This window comes from Rhinolophus sinicus, chromosome 1 (assembly GCF_057876585.1).
Source record: "Rhinolophus sinicus isolate RSI-liver-muscle chromosome 1, RSI-T2T, whole genome shotgun sequence".
NCBI classification, from domain to species: Eukaryota; Metazoa; Chordata; class Mammalia; order Chiroptera; family Rhinolophidae; genus Rhinolophus; species Rhinolophus sinicus.
Window position 1 is genome coordinate 41784025 of NC_142501.1, and position 18697 is coordinate 41802721.

At 39.0% G+C, this 18697-nt stretch overlaps 1 protein-coding gene across 2 annotated transcripts in view; it reads right to left on the minus strand.

Moving 5' to 3' along the window:
* The window catches only part of TMTC1 (transmembrane O-mannosyltransferase targeting cadherins 1), a 230195-nt gene that overhangs the window by 32239 nt on the left and 179259 nt on the right, over positions 1-18697 (minus strand). The window contains exon 12 of one of the 2 annotated variants that reach the window (XM_074325860.2): positions 13723-13866. The exons of the other annotated variant lie outside the window; for it this stretch is intronic. Coding sequence (XP_074181961.2) covers positions 13723-13866 — 144 coding nt within the window. The remainder of the gene's footprint in view (positions 1-13722; positions 13867-18697) is intronic. 2 annotated transcript variants of the gene reach the window in all.

The following is an 18697-nucleotide window of genomic DNA, read 5'->3' on the forward strand; positions in this document are numbered from 1 at the left end:
TTACAGAACCTAAGAGACCATCTACTTCACTGCTTCTCTAACCTCACTATACCTTAAAATCACTTGGGGTGCTTTTCAAAGGACCTTAGTGTTCTCAGGTTGGCCATCTTAATAGGAAGTTCTCCATAGGAATATGACAGTCATCCAGATTTGAGAATTAGGGGTGTAATCCAATATGCTTGGTTGACAGTAGTGGAAACTGAGACTCGGGGGGCCTCAGTGATTTGCCCTGGTGCCAAGCAAAAAGGAAGGTCTTCTCCTGGTCTTGTACCTCTCAGCCTGGCACTCTGGCCATGCTACTTCACAGATGGCTTTCCCCTCCTCCTCACCTAACTTCTGCCCCTCTGTGAAGCCTTCCTGGACTGACCCAGCTCAGAGCATGATCCCCTCACCAGAGCTTGTAAACATGTAACAAAATCAGAAACCACCTATATGATATTTTTCACATATTTTGGGTTTCTTTTTGTATCTCCATAACCAAAAAGGTGGTAGGGGAATCCGCTTTACAAGCCCTGTTCTGCCCTCCCCAGAGGAGCTGCTTGTTGCTCTTCCACTCAAAATTCTCAGGAGTAACTGGGCCCCAGCATACTTTGCTTCTCCGAGGCCCTGGCACAGCACATGAGGGGCTCCCGCCATGGTCTCCTGCAGGAGGGTGCCAGCCTGTCCATCAGTGCCAAGGAGGCACGTTTCTAAAGCTTCATATTTCCTAATAGTTGTTTGCTGAACATTTATTCTCTGCTAAGAACAGAGTTTTCCTTTGCATCATTTATTTTAATTCTTGTTAAGCAGTATGAATTAGGCATAATTATCTCTAATTTAAAGATTTAGAAAACAAACAATACTAGCAACCACCACCCCAACAACAATAAGAGAACCTGAGATTTGGAGAGCCCAAGTGATTTGCCCACTGCACACAGCTGCTATTCCACCAGGATTCTAATGTACAGCCTGGCCCCTCCACAGGCCATGCCCACTCCTGCATCCACCCTACTAAGTGTTATATGCACTCCATCTGTGACCAGTACTAGGTTTTAAGTTCTTCCATAGGTAGAACCCTTGTCTTATTTATCTGACTTACTTCTTTTATCCCAGTGATCTGTACATAGTAGAAATCCAATAATTTTAGTACAGTGATCTGCACATAGTAGAAACTCAATAATTGCTAAATTAATTTTAAAAAACCCATGGTTTTATTATTTTCTTTATTCCTAGATCTTTGTAAATCTCTCGAAATAAGCTTTTAAATGTTCTAATAAAATTTGGAAGAGGACAATAACATAATTATTATCTACTTTACATCTGTTTCAATACCTCTGTCAATATTACAGAAGCATCCCTAAGGAAGCAAGCACCCAAGCCTTAGACTCAAAAGAAAATTACAAGTATAGTTTCCATTGACTGCGCACTTCTTACATACCAGGCGCAGCTGTACAGCTTCTTGACCATAAAAAACCACAGACTCAAAACCTAGAAGGACTGGATTCAGGCTCTACTTCTACCATTTACTAGTTGTGTTTCCTTAGATGAATTATCTGTCCTCTTCATGTCTCAGACTCACAGTAGGTACCATATATGGTTTGGCTTTTATCAGCTCATTTAATGTTTCTAAAATCACCCATGAAAATCTATCTCCTCCTTCTTTTTTAAATTAATTTTTAAAATAAAGGAGAACGTGGTGGTTTCGAAATTCCCTCAAAAGTAATATATTTTCACATGTTAAGCTAGTCACAAAAATTTTAGATGGGCATCAGAGTGATTTTTCTTGTACCTGACATCACAATAGTTTATCATCACTAAATACACAGATACATAGCATCGTAGTAAATATAAAATAACACCACTAACAAACAGAGGTATTACCCCAGAAGCCTCACTGTAAAGCAAACACCAAGCTGAGGAGGCCTAAATGGCAGACCGATAATTCAGAATCCACACAGCTAATGCTGGAGCCCCACAAAGGAGTGGGTCTGCATTTTGTAGGGGTGGTTGCTGAAGGTGAATATTCAGGCAAGAAAGAATCAGGAGCAACTCTGAGCCTCTTTTTCAGCCAACCCAGGAGAGCTTCTTGAAAAGAAAGATGTGCGCAGTTATTTCTGTGTGTAACAGGTATAACGAGAGGCAGATGATTTCAAATAGATATTAGGACATTCCTTAATAATAGGAATTACCTATGTATTCTAACATTACAGATCACCCTTGGGCCAGCATTAGACAGTATTAAAATTTCCAAACACATTCACTTTGGCTCTATAATAAACTATTTAGGGAATTCAGAAGCCCTTTATCAATGTAAACTCCGTCTACAAAGGGCTACTCTGTTAGCCATTGAGATGAACTGATAGGTCAGTTAGAAAGGGGGAAATAATAAAATAACATTTGCCTCTGATTTGATCAAAGATGTGATTCAGGTAACCAAATCCACAGGTTGTTTCTCTGCATTACATAGAAAAATCTTAAATTAAGTAGCCCATAACTGGTGAACAAATTGATAAAAAATCAACTTTAATACATACGCTATCTGATGACCCATGGGCACACTTTCAGTTTGGAGTCACACAAAGGAATACAGAGTCCCTTGGGAAACTCATGCCCCACTAAGGACACTGAGGATTGTCAGAGCTTCTGTTAGGGAGTTCAACTATCACTGATGGAACTATTAGGAATTCCTGGGTAGGTGAGAGAAGCAGGTAAGAGTAAAACAGCTCCACGGTTAGGTAATATTTTTTTTGCCTCTCGGCATCCTGTATTTCTTTATCTGCCAAACAAGTCACTAGTGGATGACTGATAATCAATCCTCCATGACTTAAAATATTCTGTTTTCACTTTTCCCTTAGATCAATAGTCTCAAATGTTAGTACTTAAGAATCATTAAGTGGTAAAATGCAGGGCCCCAGACCTCCTAAGATTCAGTAGGTCTGGGGTAGGGCCCAGGAATCATTATTCTTAATAAGCCCCTCAGGCAATTCTATTGAGGGTGGTCCTCTGTCAATGCGTTAAGAAACTCTGCCCTGATATCTACGTGGGATTTGTCTGATCAATGGATCCTTGATGTGAGGCTAAATGTTAACAGGAGGAGGAAAGCTACAAAAAAGAGAAAGAAGATTTCTTGGGACAATCTGAACAAAGAGAAAGGTCACAGTGGCCAGCCGATGGGCCTGGCTGATCAATACCTTTGGATTCCAGGTCATGTGGGAGGCTGGAGTGGGGGTGCATGGAAGGTGACACGGGGGATTCCTGCAAGTGGAAGGGGCCGTTTTCACAGAAGCTCTGTTGTGAGGGTCCGCTGTTGTGCATCCAAGTCTTAGCTCCTGTGTTATCCATACAGGCATCATAACATCAATTAAAATTTCCTAACATTCAATAAGCAAAATTCCACTCTCTTTAGTTTCCCCCAGGAACTTCCAAAAGGCTAAAATTCCTGGGAAGGGGTTCCTGGAACCAATACCATTCTCATCATTCATTTCAAGAGAAACATCAAGCAGAAATTAGATCTTGTTCACAACGTGCAAATCTTGCCATTAAACATTTGTAGTTTCAAAGGGAATTTCCCCTGTGGTTATATAGCAGTGAGACTGCTTTTCTCGTGTGTTAAGTAAAAACATTTGCATTATCTCACTTTCCTGGCTCTGTCTCAACGCAGATATTTAGCAAAAGCAAATAAAGCTTCACCACATTTTCTTTTAGTAATTAAGGGCCTGTTAAGTGTCAATTTAGAAATCTTTTTGGACTCCTGTCTAAAATCTTATGACACATTCATTTAAACTGAAAGCAGATGCTTTCTTTGAAAAAGTATTGACATTTTGGGAGAATTTAGGAAATGCCAGGAACAGAAATAAATGGATTTGGCAACCCACTTGGCAGCAATGAAATTTCCCATTAAACTACAGTGTGAACTTGGAGTGTTGGGTAGCTCTCTTCATTTCTATTTCTTTGTTGGGGTGCTTTGTTGTTGTTGGACCCCAAAAGAATGTCTCTCACAAAGGAAAAAGAATATGACTTTTTTATGCATTGTGTGTGTGTGTGGGGGGGGGGTGGCTGAAAGACTTCACCAGCTCACATGAAAAACTGAATCGTGACAGACAAATTGTAAGCGAGATGATCTTTTCAGGGCATACTTTTTTCTGTGTGTCTACCATCTTTCCTATACAGCCAAAGAAAAACATTGGATCCTCCTCTATGTAGCTTCTTTTACGTTCAAGTTTACTGAGTACATTTCTGCTCAATGCAATAGAAATATATAATAGTATCTGGTTAACTGGCGATCACCTTAGTTCTTGTGCTTGACTCTTTACAGAAGCCAAGCAGGAAAACTATCTGGAGGACCCATTCACATTATGTGGTGGTGAAGAATGAATCTTTGCTTCAACCCCCAAACCACACTCACTACAGTTCGCATTAAGAGAGTAGGTCACCTGCCCTCCCTCCACAGTGGGTTTGCAACATCAGATTCAGGTCACTGCGGCAAAAATGGGAGGCAGCTGGGGTGCCCACGTGGTGTGGTGTGAGTGGTCAAGCTTTGGTTGTCTTGAACACCTCTCTCCCCAGCTGAAAACTGAGGAAGTGAATAATGGAAAGTTCTGAGACTGTCTAATCACAGAGCAGCAGGGATGGAGACACAGTTCACATAAAGACCTCATACAGGGGCTGGCACAGAGTAGGCCCTGAGGAAATGTTCTTTCTGAGTCTCCTCTGCCTTCACTCCTTTGAATGGCTCTTGATGTCTGTATCATCAGCTCAGTGAGATCACTGTCCTGAACCCTGCCAACAGGATGCTTGCCCCACAATGGCCTTGCTCCTGCACGTAAGGAACCAGTTCTGTACCACAAGTGTATGAAGGTGGGCTGGAGGACAATGTCCCTAGCCAGCATCACTTCAAAGCACATGCAAACATTTATGCTAAGCCCTTCTCTGATTTGATGGAAAAGCATGGAAACAGTGGTCCCATGTTGGGACCTGGAGGAGAAGGCAGCTGAGATTAGCCTGATTTAGCCAGGATTGATTTAACCCATAGATAAAGGACCACTTTGGTGATGCAGTTGAATGCATGTCCCTGGTTTCAGGCTCAGGCTGAGTGCTGTCTAAATCCTGGCCCTGCCTGCAGCAGCTGTAGGCTTGGGTTCGATGCTGCAGCTCCATGAGCCTCAGTGGCTGGATCTGTGAAATGTGTGCATAATCTCTACCTGTCCGGGTAACTGCAAGGGTGGAATAAGCACACCCGGGCAGTGTGCTTAGTAGCGTCTGGCACAGGGGATGGATGATGAAGTAAATGTCAGCTCCACCAGCTCCTACCTCTCTCCACTACATTCCCACCTGCAATTTCTACCACAAGCCTCACTGACTGATTTCTCAGCAAAGGCAGGATGCTGTTCAACTCAAGTATTGCCTTTGAAGAGAAAAGGGACTTTGAAGTTCCTTTCTGGTCTTCCACTTCCACTTCAGTTAAGTGATGAGAAACTTAGAGTCTGAGTTAACACCACAGATTCTTGCAGCTCCAGAGCTTTATAGGGTCACCCGGTCCCATTCCTTATTTCGAACAGGAGCAAACAGAGTCTTAAGGAGGTTGAGTATTGCCTGAAGCTGTTTCTCTGCAGGGGTAGGAAATGTATTATCTACTTCTGATTCATTATTAATTTGATACTAAGAAGTTGAGCTTCAGATTGGAAGTGAGAAATTATGTCCCTGGGCTGGTAATAATTAATAATTGCTAACACTTATTTCATCTTTCTTGAGGGTGAGGTCGTTTGTCAAGTACTTACATGCACTCTCGTATTTAGTACTCATGAAGGATGTAGTTACGAGTACTATCTTTACTTTACAAATGAGTAACTGGAGGCACTGCGAGATCAAATCATTTCCCGCAGGTCACACACTACTACATGGCAGAGCTAATATGTAAACTTACTAAGCTCCAGAGTTCCTGGTCCTGAGGAGAGCACCGGGAGGTTAGTGCGGCAGCGTAATGGAGCCCACAGCGCGGCTCTAGATGACCCCATTCACAGCTTCCTCCTGGTGACCCTCCCTTGCGGGTTTCCCTGTCTGTATGGGGGAGTGATGGTGCTTCAGTCTGCAAACCCTGAGTGGGCAGGTTCAGGAGACATGAGCATGAGCTTTGTCATTTGTTATTCAAGTGTCAGTTACTATTGTTTTTTTCACTGGGAAGAGAGATGGCAGGAAGGTTAAGTGCAGAGAGCTCTGCAATGCTGTCCAGCAGCCGTGAAAGCACCACGCTGGGACTGCTGGAGGGAGAGGAGCAGGGGAGGGAGGCTGCCAGTACTGGTAAGGAATCACCAAGAAGGAAAAGAGACTTAAAGGCAGGTGTGGGCCAGAGGAAACACAGGGAATATGCATTTACCCTTTCTGTCCTTCTCTGCTTGCCTTACATCGAGCATTTTCAGATTTTTCCAATGATCTAAATACTGATGCTCTCTAACAACTTATATTGCAAATGTAGCCTCTGTGTCAGGGCAAAGCTGATCTCCTATAAGATTTAAGATAAAAAGTTGAGGTGTCTGGCCCCCTAAAGTCAGATAATATGTGCAAGAAAAAATTTCCAATGATTACCCTCATTTTTCTTATTCTTTTAATTCAATGGTACCTTCTTTCAGCTACAGCTCTGGTCAAGAGTTGCTCCTAGTCATTCCCAGCACAGGAGCGTAAAGGGACTAGATTGCAAATGAAGTCAGGAAAGATTGAGGGTTAAGGGGGTGGAGAAATGCTTTTCGGAACGCAGGAGACTCCTCCTGAAAACTCCTGTACTTGACAAAGCAGTCCAGCCTGTTTAATTATCATCTGTCAGAAATATTTATGCAAGGAAAGAAAATGATGACATTCCAATTACTTCAAGGGAATGTAAACACAACCAGAGGTCCCTTAAAGCTTACTCTCCCCCACAGAGCTTCCTGTGCAGAGATGTCTGCCCGCCTTAGCAATGTTTGTTGCAGCCATCCAGGCAAAAGAAAGATTGAGAAAAGGGACCTACCATGCAAACCACACTATAGATTTAAAAAACTCACCCCTGACCAATTCATTAGTAACCACAGCATGAATGTGGAGTTTTGGAGGGGAAGGGATACTTACAAAAATATTTTCAGTCAGCAATCTGCTTATATACAAATAACTCCCAAATCTTGAGGAAGTAGGTAAACATTCTCATCTTTTCCCAGATAATTCAGTTTTGTAAGACACTGAGTATAAGATTATAAAAATACAAATAAAACATATTTCAAATGAACTGGAAGAGTGCTCACTTTAAAACATTCATAATATTTTTCTCAAATGCAGTGTGCAGGTTTGTGTTTCTCAGACATTGACAAGGATTCAGTTTGGCCGAGCGTCTGGGTGTATACAGTGTGGGAGAGTACTAGAAAGGGTAGAAGAGGAAAGTGGCAGGATTATGGAAAGTCCTTAATGCTATGATATTTGGACTATATGTGTGCTGGTAATGGATAATCAATTAATTTCTCAGGTGCTCCTAAATTTAGAGGGAGGGTGGAAGAAGAGTAGATGTTGGAAACAGAAGAGAAAAATGTGTGATAGCAATAAAATAAAGAGCTTCCAAAGCAGTGAGGGTGGTCAACAGTGTCATGTTCTTCTCCAGAGACATCAAGAGGAATGAGAGCTGAGAGATTCATAGCTGATGTTCAAGACAGCAGCTCCAATGGAACGCTCAATGAACATCAAGGATAAAGCACGGAATGCTAACCATTTTTCTTGCCAATTTGATCAGAGAAAGGAAGGAGTCAGGGGAGTAATTTGAAAGAGTAGCTGAACTGAGAAAGATTCCTTAGGGGATCAGAAGTCTATGGAATGGGAAGAACCTGACAACTGAAGAAAGAGCCTATGATATGGATGGGAGAAGAGGAAAGAAATAGAATCAAGAACACGTGTAGATTTTACAGTAATGAATACTGAGAGCTAAAATAAAAAAGATTGACAACACCAAATGTAAGGATGTGAAGCAAAGGGATCTGTCACATTGTGGACAGAGTAGAAAGTGGTACAATTAGTTTGAAGAACTGTTTGGCAGTTTCTTAAAACATTAAAGATTCAGATACCCACAATTCTACTCTTAAATATTTACCCCCCCAAAAAATGAACATATAAAGACTGAGACGTGAATATTCACAACATGAGTATTCATAATAACTCAAACCTGTAAACAAACCAAATATCCACCCATAGGAAAATGGATAAATAAATTACAGCATATTTGCACAATGGAATACTATTCAGCACAAAAAAATAAATAAAATGTAACATGCAACAACACGGATAAGACTCAAAAATTATACTAAGCCAAAATAGCCAGACACCAAAAAAAAGTACATAGAAATTGATCATGTGTAAATAAAGTTCTAAAACAGGCTAAAATAAGCTGCAATGGTGAAAAAAAATATATCAGAACAATGACTGCCTCAGGAGAGGGAGAAATTTACTGAACAGAAGCACAAGGGGTCTTTCTAGGGTGATGGAAATATTCTCTATGTTATTTTGGGGGTAATTACAAGAGTATGCAAAATTGTCAAAACTCATTGCACCGAACACTTAAGGTATGTTAATTATGCCTCAGTTTTAAAAAACACATAAACACTATATGTGTGTCTGTAATGGATAAACAATTTCTCAATTTAGAGGGAGGCTGGAAGAGTAGAGTGTTCATGCAGGTGTGAGTACTAGTCTTATGAATGAGGCAAGACAATTATTCCTCCCATGAAAGAGTAAAAGAAGAGAGAGTCTGTGAACATGCAGGAAATTTTGAGGTAGGCACAAGGGACCCTGCAAAAATTCACCTTGAATAACTAGAACAGTCTCAGTAAACGTAAGGGATGATGTCATCTTCTGGGTATGTATATGAGCACCGAGGAGGAGGGGAACAAAGGATTCATGTGTTAGGAAAACAGGAAATATTTGGAAGATGTTGTAATAAAATAAAGGATGAATCTCTAATAGTTCTAACCCCCGATCCCGTTATTTCCTACAATGCTGTCTTCAGAGTTTTGTAAGGGTCCTAGTCAACTTAGATTTGTGCTCTTCACCTCCACTGCTTGATAGGATGAAGTTCTATGGCATATATTCCCAACAGAGGTGAAAATTGCTTCTTGGAGGACAGGTGGTGCAGTGAAAAATCATCTTAGATATTACAATGATTTGCGGTATCTCAATGCTCAACCCTACCTAAGAAATCTTATTCTTGAGTATTTAATTAGGGCGGGGAGGGGTGATTAGGAAAAAAATAAAAGGCATCTGGGATGGCAGGGGTGGTGTGATAATGAAAAAGGTTGAGAAATACAGGTCTAGGGAAAGCAAAATGCAGGCAGTGGAGGTACCTTTGGTTGGGGGGTCTGCTCAGGCAAGTAAATAACAGTCAAGTGTGAAGAAATCTAAGTTGATGTCACATACATCACTGACATAGATCAGATAAATTAGAGATAGAATTATAAATTATGAACATGACAGAGAGAACAGAGGTTCTAACAACAGTAAAGAGCAGGGCCAGCAGGAATGAGAAGAAACTCGCCATGAAAGGCATGTCAACATGAAGGTCTTAAAAGAAGACAACTGAGCACAGAGAAGATCTAGGAGGTGGCAGGTCATAATCTTGATCCTGTCAATAGGTCAGTAGGAGTGACAGAGGGGGGAATGGGAAAGGTGGGCAGAGGTTAAGAGGTTAAGATCAAATGAGGAACATTTCAGAATTCAGGTACTAAAGGATGAAAAGGTCTGCATAATTAAAAACCCCATGGCGGGTGACTGGGTGGCTCAGTTGGTTAGAGCGCGAGCTCTGAACAACAGGGTTCCCGGTTCGATTCCCACATGGGCAAGTGAGCTGTGCCCTCCACAACTAGACTGAAGGCAATGAGCTGCAGTTGAGCCTCCGGAGGGCCAGCTCAGTTGGTTAGAGTGTGAGCTCTCAACAACAAGGCTGCCTGTTCAATTCCTGCATGGGATGGTGGGCTGTGTTCCTTGCAACTAAAGATTGAAAACGACAACTGGACTTGGAGCTGAGCTGCACCCTCTACTACTAGATTGAAGGACAATGACTTGGAGCTGATGGGCCCTGGAGAAACACACTGTTGCCCAATAAAATTAATATATATATATATATATATATATATTTTTTTTTTTTTTTTAAATAAAAGCCCATGGCATGGCCATGTTGATGAATGCCCAAGGCAGAGGAGAACTGGAGGATCCTGGAGTGAAGATGGCAGAGGAATTGGGTGATTGATGTAATTCCTGAATTCACCTAAGATGGCAGCACAGGTTGGCAGAAAGGGTAAGTCATTGCTCTGCTCGAGTCGCTGAGGATGATGTGAAAATGTGCAAAAGACTAAGATACCAGTGAGGAGGATGGAGTTGGTGTTAATGAGATGCTGGAAGCGGCTTCTAAAAATTCGGAGGAGACCTGGAGAGAGATGGGCATGAGTTTGATAAAGGTAAGGGGGAGAAACTGTAATAGGGTTGAGACTCAGGTAAGTAAATTTGGAGGTAACCTGGAGTAATAGGTCACCATAGTGGTGCGGAGTGGGATTTCACTCCAAGGGGAGGATGCAGAACTTGCCCACTCAAAGTTGACATCCTAATGTGGTGGGAGGAAACTCAAAACATTTTTCTTTATCCGGTGGGCTGGCATTCTGGAACCTCTGGGGCTTCAGTTAAAAAGTAGAGAAGGGGAAACCTGTCGTGAGTGTATAAACTTCCTTTTTATGAAATAAAAGGGGGTGTGGCTAGTGCCAAAGCTATAAGAAAATTTATCGCTAACATTTAAATTTGTTTCAAAGATAATGGTTACCCTTCTTTCTGTGTTCTTTTATTCTCTAGATATTCAATTTTGTATAAGACAATCAAATGTATGCTCTTACCAAATTCATCTTCTATATAGTTCAATTATTGGACATTCTATCTTCTTCTGAGCTTTAATTACAAGATTTATTGTAACACTCATATAACATCTCTATCCTATCATGAGTGGAAGATAGTTTTGGCAATTAGGGAAGTATATGATTCTTTAAGAAGTTCTTTTCATATTTTGTTTTAGTAACAAACACCAGCAACTATTTTAGCCAAGCAGTCACAGAAATATTTTCTGATGCCCTGAATATAAATATTCTATTATATTCTTTTGAGCCATTAGGACTCATGCTCTTTTCATCCATGAAAAGTTTATGCTAATCTTGCTTATTTTCTTTTACATTTTAGGTTACAGCAAGGCCAACAATAATTAATATGAATTAAGAATGCTGGCATAGAAAGCTGTTCCTTATCAATCTGTCACACTGTAAATGTGCTGTACAGAATCATAATTGATTAGCTTTGAAATCCAGTGAAATGGTCTTGAAAGAGGCCAAATATATTTGGGTAACACTCAGTGAAGTCTACTGCTATGAACAAGTCTAAAGCTGTCTGTCATATAATTCCAAGAATGCAAATGAAATTTGTCCTCAGTGCTGTAAGATTTCTGAGACGGTCTGACAGAATCACATCTCATTTAGAGCTTCTGGACTGGACAAAGACTCACATTTCTCTCAAAGTCAAGGTCATTAATAAAGGTCTGTGCTATATAATAGCAGCGACTAACCACATGTGGTTATTGAGCCCTTGAAATATGACTAGTCTGAGATGTCCTGTAAGTGGAAAACATACACTGGATTTCAAAGATTAATTATAAAAAAGAATGCACACTATCTCATTAATATTTCTACATGTTTATTTTAAAGCTAATTTTTTAATATTAATTATGTGTTAAAAGGATAATATTTTGGATATAGTGGTGTTAAATAAAATATTTTATTAAAGTTAATTTCACCTTTTTAATGTTTTGACAGATTGCCACCTGAAAATTTTAAATTACAGATGCTGGCTCTCATATTTCCACAGGACAGCACTGCCCTAGGCTGTACCCCAGTTTTGAGGTGAGCCACAAGAGGGCAGTCGAGTGTGGTGATGAAGGGCCTGGGTACTAGGTTAGATCTAGGTTCAATTCCGTCTTCTATTTCCTCACTAAGGAACCTTGGCACATTATTTCTCCAGTCTAAACTGTTCATCTCTAAAGAGATAATTTGGGTTCTTAGAATGAGCATTAAGTTCTAGATTATTGAAAAAGGCACAATTTAAAAAAGTTTGCTGCCTAATGAGAAACAAATAGGGTATACATCTTAAAGAGTAAAATGGATCAAAGAAAACCAAATTAAAAATATTATCTTCTTTTAGCCTTTGACTCATTGCTACTTAGTAGAAGAAATAAACTCAGAGTAAAATAAAAGCACCCTATTGAACTGTAAGTGTAATAGTTATCTACAATAATTCGATTTCATTCTCCCTACAACTTTTGATTTGTTCTTATTTTTAAAGGGAGCTCACTCATACTAAAAAGGCTTTTCGTCCCAGTGTTTAATTCTTCTTCATTCTTACTGTTTTTCATCATTCTCAATTTTTATCAAGTTTTAACAATAAATTATCTAATTTGAAAAATTGAGTTTATTTAGCTTTTGCTGATTTATACTTTTAGTTTTTCCATTTTAATTGTACTTTCCTTGCTTTTATTTACTTGTGTGTAGTAGTTGTTTGATTTTGTGTTCCAGTGTATGAATAAAGCCATTCCTAAACTTAAAACTCCAACCAGGATGGCATCTTATACAATATTAGATCTTTCTGTGATTAACTCACCTCAACGCTCTGTTCAAATGGAATTAGATAAAATCATGCATTAACACACACATTAGGACAAAGGACTTATATGTATACGTAAAATTCAAGGGCAAACAGGAAGAAGGTGCATCATGTGTTACCGAGGCCGTTGAAACAATCCTATTAGTGCTAATACTATTAGCCTTACAGGTTCCAAAAGTGTTCTCTAGTAGGGTAGATTCAGTGTGTGAATTGTCAGCATCTTAACAAGTACAGATAAGTATATCACAACTGATTGTAACCATTTTCACCTTTTAATTTCCATTTCTAATGTTCAACCTTTTTTTTTTTTTAAGTTTAGAAGTTAAATTCCATAACTACCAACATTTTCACCTCTATTATTGCCACTGCTATCATTACCAGCACCATTACCAATGTGCTTAGAATTTACATTAATGAAAAAGTACGATGCAAAAGTACCCCCTTTGTTTTAGGCTTCTGTGACACTAATAGCACTATTAACCTTTTATAGGGCAGTGAGGGAAAAGCCAACACCAGTGATTATGCCGGGGAGGTCTTCCTAAGAGCAAGAGTTACTCTAATCATTATTCCTCTCTTTGTTTCTTGTGGTTATGTCATTTGGTTACACCTTTAAGAGCAGACAGCTTTTCCTAGACCAGCGTGTTCCACAAAGTAGATTCATGAAATAGTTGGGAAATAACCTACCAAAAAAGATTGATTAGGGAAATGCTGTATTTTATTCCCTTCTTGAGGATGTGCAGGGCATTTAGCATGCAATAAAGGAACTATTAATATCTTCTCAGCATTGCCTGCTTATTTGAACCATGTAAATCATTCCCCCATTCCTACAATCTATGAACATCTCCCAGGACTAACACTTACATAAAGACACTCTGGAAAATACTTATTTTGACTTATAAGGGATAGAATTAATTCAGATGAATATTACACCCCTCCAAAGCTTGAAATCCCTAATTATTCCACTTTTGGAAGAGGAGACAACAGCACAACCAAGTAAGGGAAGGATTTCTGGGAATCACAGGCTGCCTGATCAAAGGTACATGTTCTACTCACTTAAGGAGATTCCCAAGATTGAAAAGAGCGCGGTTGTGCTGTGGGTTTAGCTGGAGAGCCTTCTGATAGTACATCTTTGCCTCTGCTGTGTCTCTCATCAGCGTTGCAAGGTTGTTCAGGGCACTTGCATGGCGCGGATACAGCCTGAAAAATGAGAAATACTAAGCCATTGGTTGTTCTAAAACTTCTAAGCTGGGCACAGTTTGCTTGTTCTTCACCGCCCTCCCCCAGGCATGCCACGACCAAAATGACACATTGAATCTTCCTTTATTGTAATGAGATGTGTATGCCAAATCTTTTTTATCCAGTTATATTGAGATATAATTGACATAAGTCATCTGTCACTGTGTAAGTTTACGGTATGCAGCATAAGGATTTGACTTCTACATATTGTGAAATGATTGCCACAAGAAGTTTAGTTAATATCTATCATCTCATATAGATTTTAAAAAAGAAAAAAAATGTTTTTTTCCCTTGTGATAGGAGTTCTTCTGTTTCCCCGAAAATAAGACCTAGACAGACCATCAGCTCTACTGCGTCTTTTGGAGCAAAAATTAATATAAGACCTGGTATTATATTATATTGTATTACATTATACCCAGTATTATATTGTATTGTATTGTATTGTATTATATTATATTATATTATATTATATTATATTATATTATATTATATTATACCTGGTATTATATTATATTTATTATATTATATTGTAATATAGTATACCTGGTCTTCTATTATAGTAAAATAAGACCAGGTCTTATATTAATTTTTGCTCCAAAAGTCGCATTAGAACTGATTGTTCATTTAGGTCTTATTTTCAGGAAAACATGGTACTTTCTTAACGTTCATGTATACTGTACAGCAGTGTTAACTATAGTCATCACATTGTACATTACATCCCCAGTATTCATTTATCTTACAACTGGGAGCTTGTATCTTTTGACCACTTTTATCCAATTCCCAAACTTTGGTAACCATCAATCTGATCTTGTTTTCCATGAGTTTGGGATTTTTTTAGATTCCACATGTAGGGGAGATCATACAGTACAGTAAATCCTCACACAGTGTTGCCAATAGATTCTGTGACTTTAAGTGAAATGACAATTTTACCATAAGCTAACTGCTATAAACAAGAGCTAAAAGACATCGAGGACCTGCTGTATGTCTTTCTCTGTCTGACTTATTTCACTTAGCATAATGCCCTCAAGGTCCACCCAAGTTGTTGTAAATGGCGGGATTTCCTTCTTTCTTATGGCTGAATAATATATCATTTTGTGTTTGTGTGTGTGTGTGTGTGTGTGTGTGTGTGTGTATAAAATGTATACATATATACATACATATATATACACATTCATATACACTGGGGGTGCCAAAAAATGTACACATTTTAAGAGATGTTATCTATCTATTATTTTTTGAAGTTGAATTGAATTGCAGTAGCAATGTGTAATATGACAATGTCCATTCAAAAGATCGCATTAATCAAATGAATGCTAGTGTCATTCACTGTATTACAATTTTAATAGTTTTTTTCTTTCTTAAAATGTGTATACATTTTTTTGGCACCCTCAGTATATTTATACCACAGCTTCTTTACACGTCTTCTGTTTCCATGTCTTGGCTTTGTAAATAACGCTGCTATGAAAATTGGGTTGCAGATACCACTCTGACATAGTGTTTTCATTTCCTTTGGATATATTCCAAGAATTGAAAATGCTGGATCATATGACAGCTTTATTTTTATTTTATTTTTTTTGAGGAACCTCCATACTGTTTTCCATAGTGGCTGTACCAATTTACATTCCAACAGTGCACAAGGGTTCACTTTTATATCCACATCCTCACCAGCACTTGCTGCTTCTTGTTGTTCTATTTTAATATTAGTCATTCTAATAGGTGCGAGATGATATCTCATTGTGTTTTTAATTTTCTCTGATGATTAATGATGTTGAACATCTTTTCACGTACCTGTTGACAATCTATATGTCTTCTTTGAAAAAATGTCTATTCAGATCTTCTGCCCATTTTTTAATTGGATTTTTTTTGTTGAGTTCTATGAGTTCTTATATATTTTGGATATTAACCCTTTATCAGATATATGATTTGCAAATATTTTTTCCCATTCCGTAGGTTTCCTTTCCATTTTGTCAATGGTTTCCTTTGCTTTTCCATTTGATGTAGTCCCACTTGTTTACTTTTCCTATTATTGCCTTTGCTTTTGGTGTCAAATCCAAGACATCATTGCCAAGACTGATGTCAAGGAGCTGACAGCCTATGTTTTCTTCTAGGAGTTTTATGGTTTCAGGTCTTATATTGAAATTTTTAATCCATTTGGAGTTAATGTTTTGTGCCTGGTATAAGATAATGGTCCAGTTTCATTCTTTTGCATGTGGCCATCCAGTTTTCCCAGTACCATTTATTGAACAGATTGTCTTTTCTTCATTCTTGGCTCCTTTGTAGTAAATTAATTTATCATATACATGTGGGTTTATTTCTGGGCTCTCTATGCTGTTCAGTTGACCAATATGTCCTCTTTAATAACAATACCATACTGCTTTGACTACTATAACTTGGTAATATAGTTTTAAATCAGGGTGCACGATGTCTCCAGCTTTGCTCTTCTTTCTTATGTCAAATCTTTGGTCAATTATTTTTGCAGCTATACACATATAAATAAAGCCAGGATGCACATAGGCCACTTAATGGTAAAAGTAAATAACTCCCAAATAGTACAAAAATAAATAGTATGTGAATCTACCAGAGTTAAATAAATTTTAGTCCTTTGGAGCCTATAATTACTTTCAACTTCCTTTGACAGAAAATCCTCATGGCCTCAGGTGCTGAGTTTCTGTCCTGGTGGGACTGCTGACCAGCTGCCTCTACAGTCCTCACTACTTACACCAGATGCTGGGAGTACCTTGGATGAGGCATCTTCATAAACACATTTGGACTGAAGCATCAGTTAGACCACCATTATTGAGAAAAGGTGACACATAATATCTCCCCATAAAAATAAACTTTATCCCACAAGTGGCTGTCCATCTTGACTTTCTTTCTCCATTTTATCTGATCGCCCCCTCCGACTGTAATTTGGTACTACTGGGCCTGATACAGTTCTCAGAATGAAAAGTCTGACAGACACTTAAAAATCAAAAATTAAATAATGTACAATCAATGAAAATAACATTCCTAACGTTCAAAAGCAAATATGGAGGTTTGCTATATATCAGTAAACCAAATTTGTGCTGATTAAGAAAGGAAATGAATCAATTTACTTCCTTAAGGCGGAACTGTGAAGGCCAATCAGCACAGCTACACAGTTTAGCTGTTTCTGCTCCATTTCGAGCGGACATATTTCACAGTCTAAGAGGCTCTCTCCATCTCTGTCACCCAGAGTACTCTGTCTGAATAAGCCTGTGAAGCTGGCTTTTAATATAGAAAAGCCAAGCTAATGCCCAAGTAATAAAAATAGGATCTGTACTTGTCAAGTCTCTTGACAAACAGATGCCATGTTTGCCCGCTCCTACCCTGTTCTACACCTTCTAAGAAAATCAATTTAAGTTTGGGACAGCAGGGGTTGCTATTAAAAGGCCAAAAAGACAAGTTGCGTAACTTTTTTTTTTTTTTTAAATATTTGTGTCACCAGAGCTTCCTAAGTTTATTTGCCCCTGAAAACCTCCCTCCCCTACTTCCTTACCGAACAGTTATGAACATCCCTCACAACTGGTATTTTTAAGACATTCTGGCCAATGCTCCTCTTGACTGACAAGGAATAGCATCAATTCAGGTGCATGTTATATTCTCCCACAGCTTAAAAATCCTAAATTTTCACAATGGCTTTGGAGGCTGTAGGGAAAGATATATTATGAGAGGAAGTTGTAGAAAAGAAAACACACCAGCCCAGACACTCTTGTTTGCTTCTCTCTCATCCTTAATTAGCAAAGACAATTAGAGGGTCCCTGGTACTACCCCTTAAAACCCAATCTCACAGTTCCTGAGGGATAGCAAGTTCTGGGTGCTCTGAGATGCCACTGCAGGATATCAAAGCTATGATGACAGACCAAAAGAAAAAAACAAACAAACAAATATTCTTCTACCTGTACATTCACTCCATGCCTGGAAAACTTGTGTCTAAGAATTAGTTGGGAAGTGGTTACGGAGAGCACATCACAGCTAGGGCTCAAATTCTTCTAAAAAAAAAAAAAATTGTTTTTCTTTGATGTTGAACAAAGCTCTCTCTGATTTCCAAATGATTTAAGGGGTGTCCAGTGAACATGGTGAGAGCAATTCTCATTGTTTCCCAGAATACAAATAGTAATAAAAAGCATCCTGAGACACCTGCTTCTCAGAAGAGGCAATTTCTTAAAACTTGATCTTTTCCTTATTTCTTTAGGCTTTGGAGTCCTCAAAATAAATGTCTGAGGTGAAAGCACAAACCATGGAAAAGGGAAGTCTAAATTCAATACGAGCTTCCACAATGGGCTGGCTCCCCATGTGTAAAAGCTCTTGTCCGCACTGGCAAGCAGCTGGCCCTCTCTGGCTGGCGCTCAGCCCATCTTTTCGGACTTTATATTCACTCACGATCCCACTGCCATTTAAATGAATGGCATGTACTTTCAAAGTTCACTGACTATAAGGGGCTTCCCCTCTCTCTCTCTTTTAAATCAGAAACAGAATATAAATCCACACTGAAGTCCCCAAAACAAAAATAAGTACTGAGAAGGAAAAGAAAGAGAAACACACATAAGCACTATGAGGGAAAGGCCTTTCGTATGTATGCCTTGTGCTCCAAGGCTACAGAACCATGAAGCTTAGGAGAAGGCTTCTTGGCCAGCTACAGTCAGAAAAGAGGCTCTGTGTTAATTAAACAGAGTCCCAACCCTTCCAAGAAGGAGATTACTGGCATTTACAATGATTTGCTGAATCTATTACCATGCACAACCCTCCACCTGGAAACTGAATAGATGTTGTT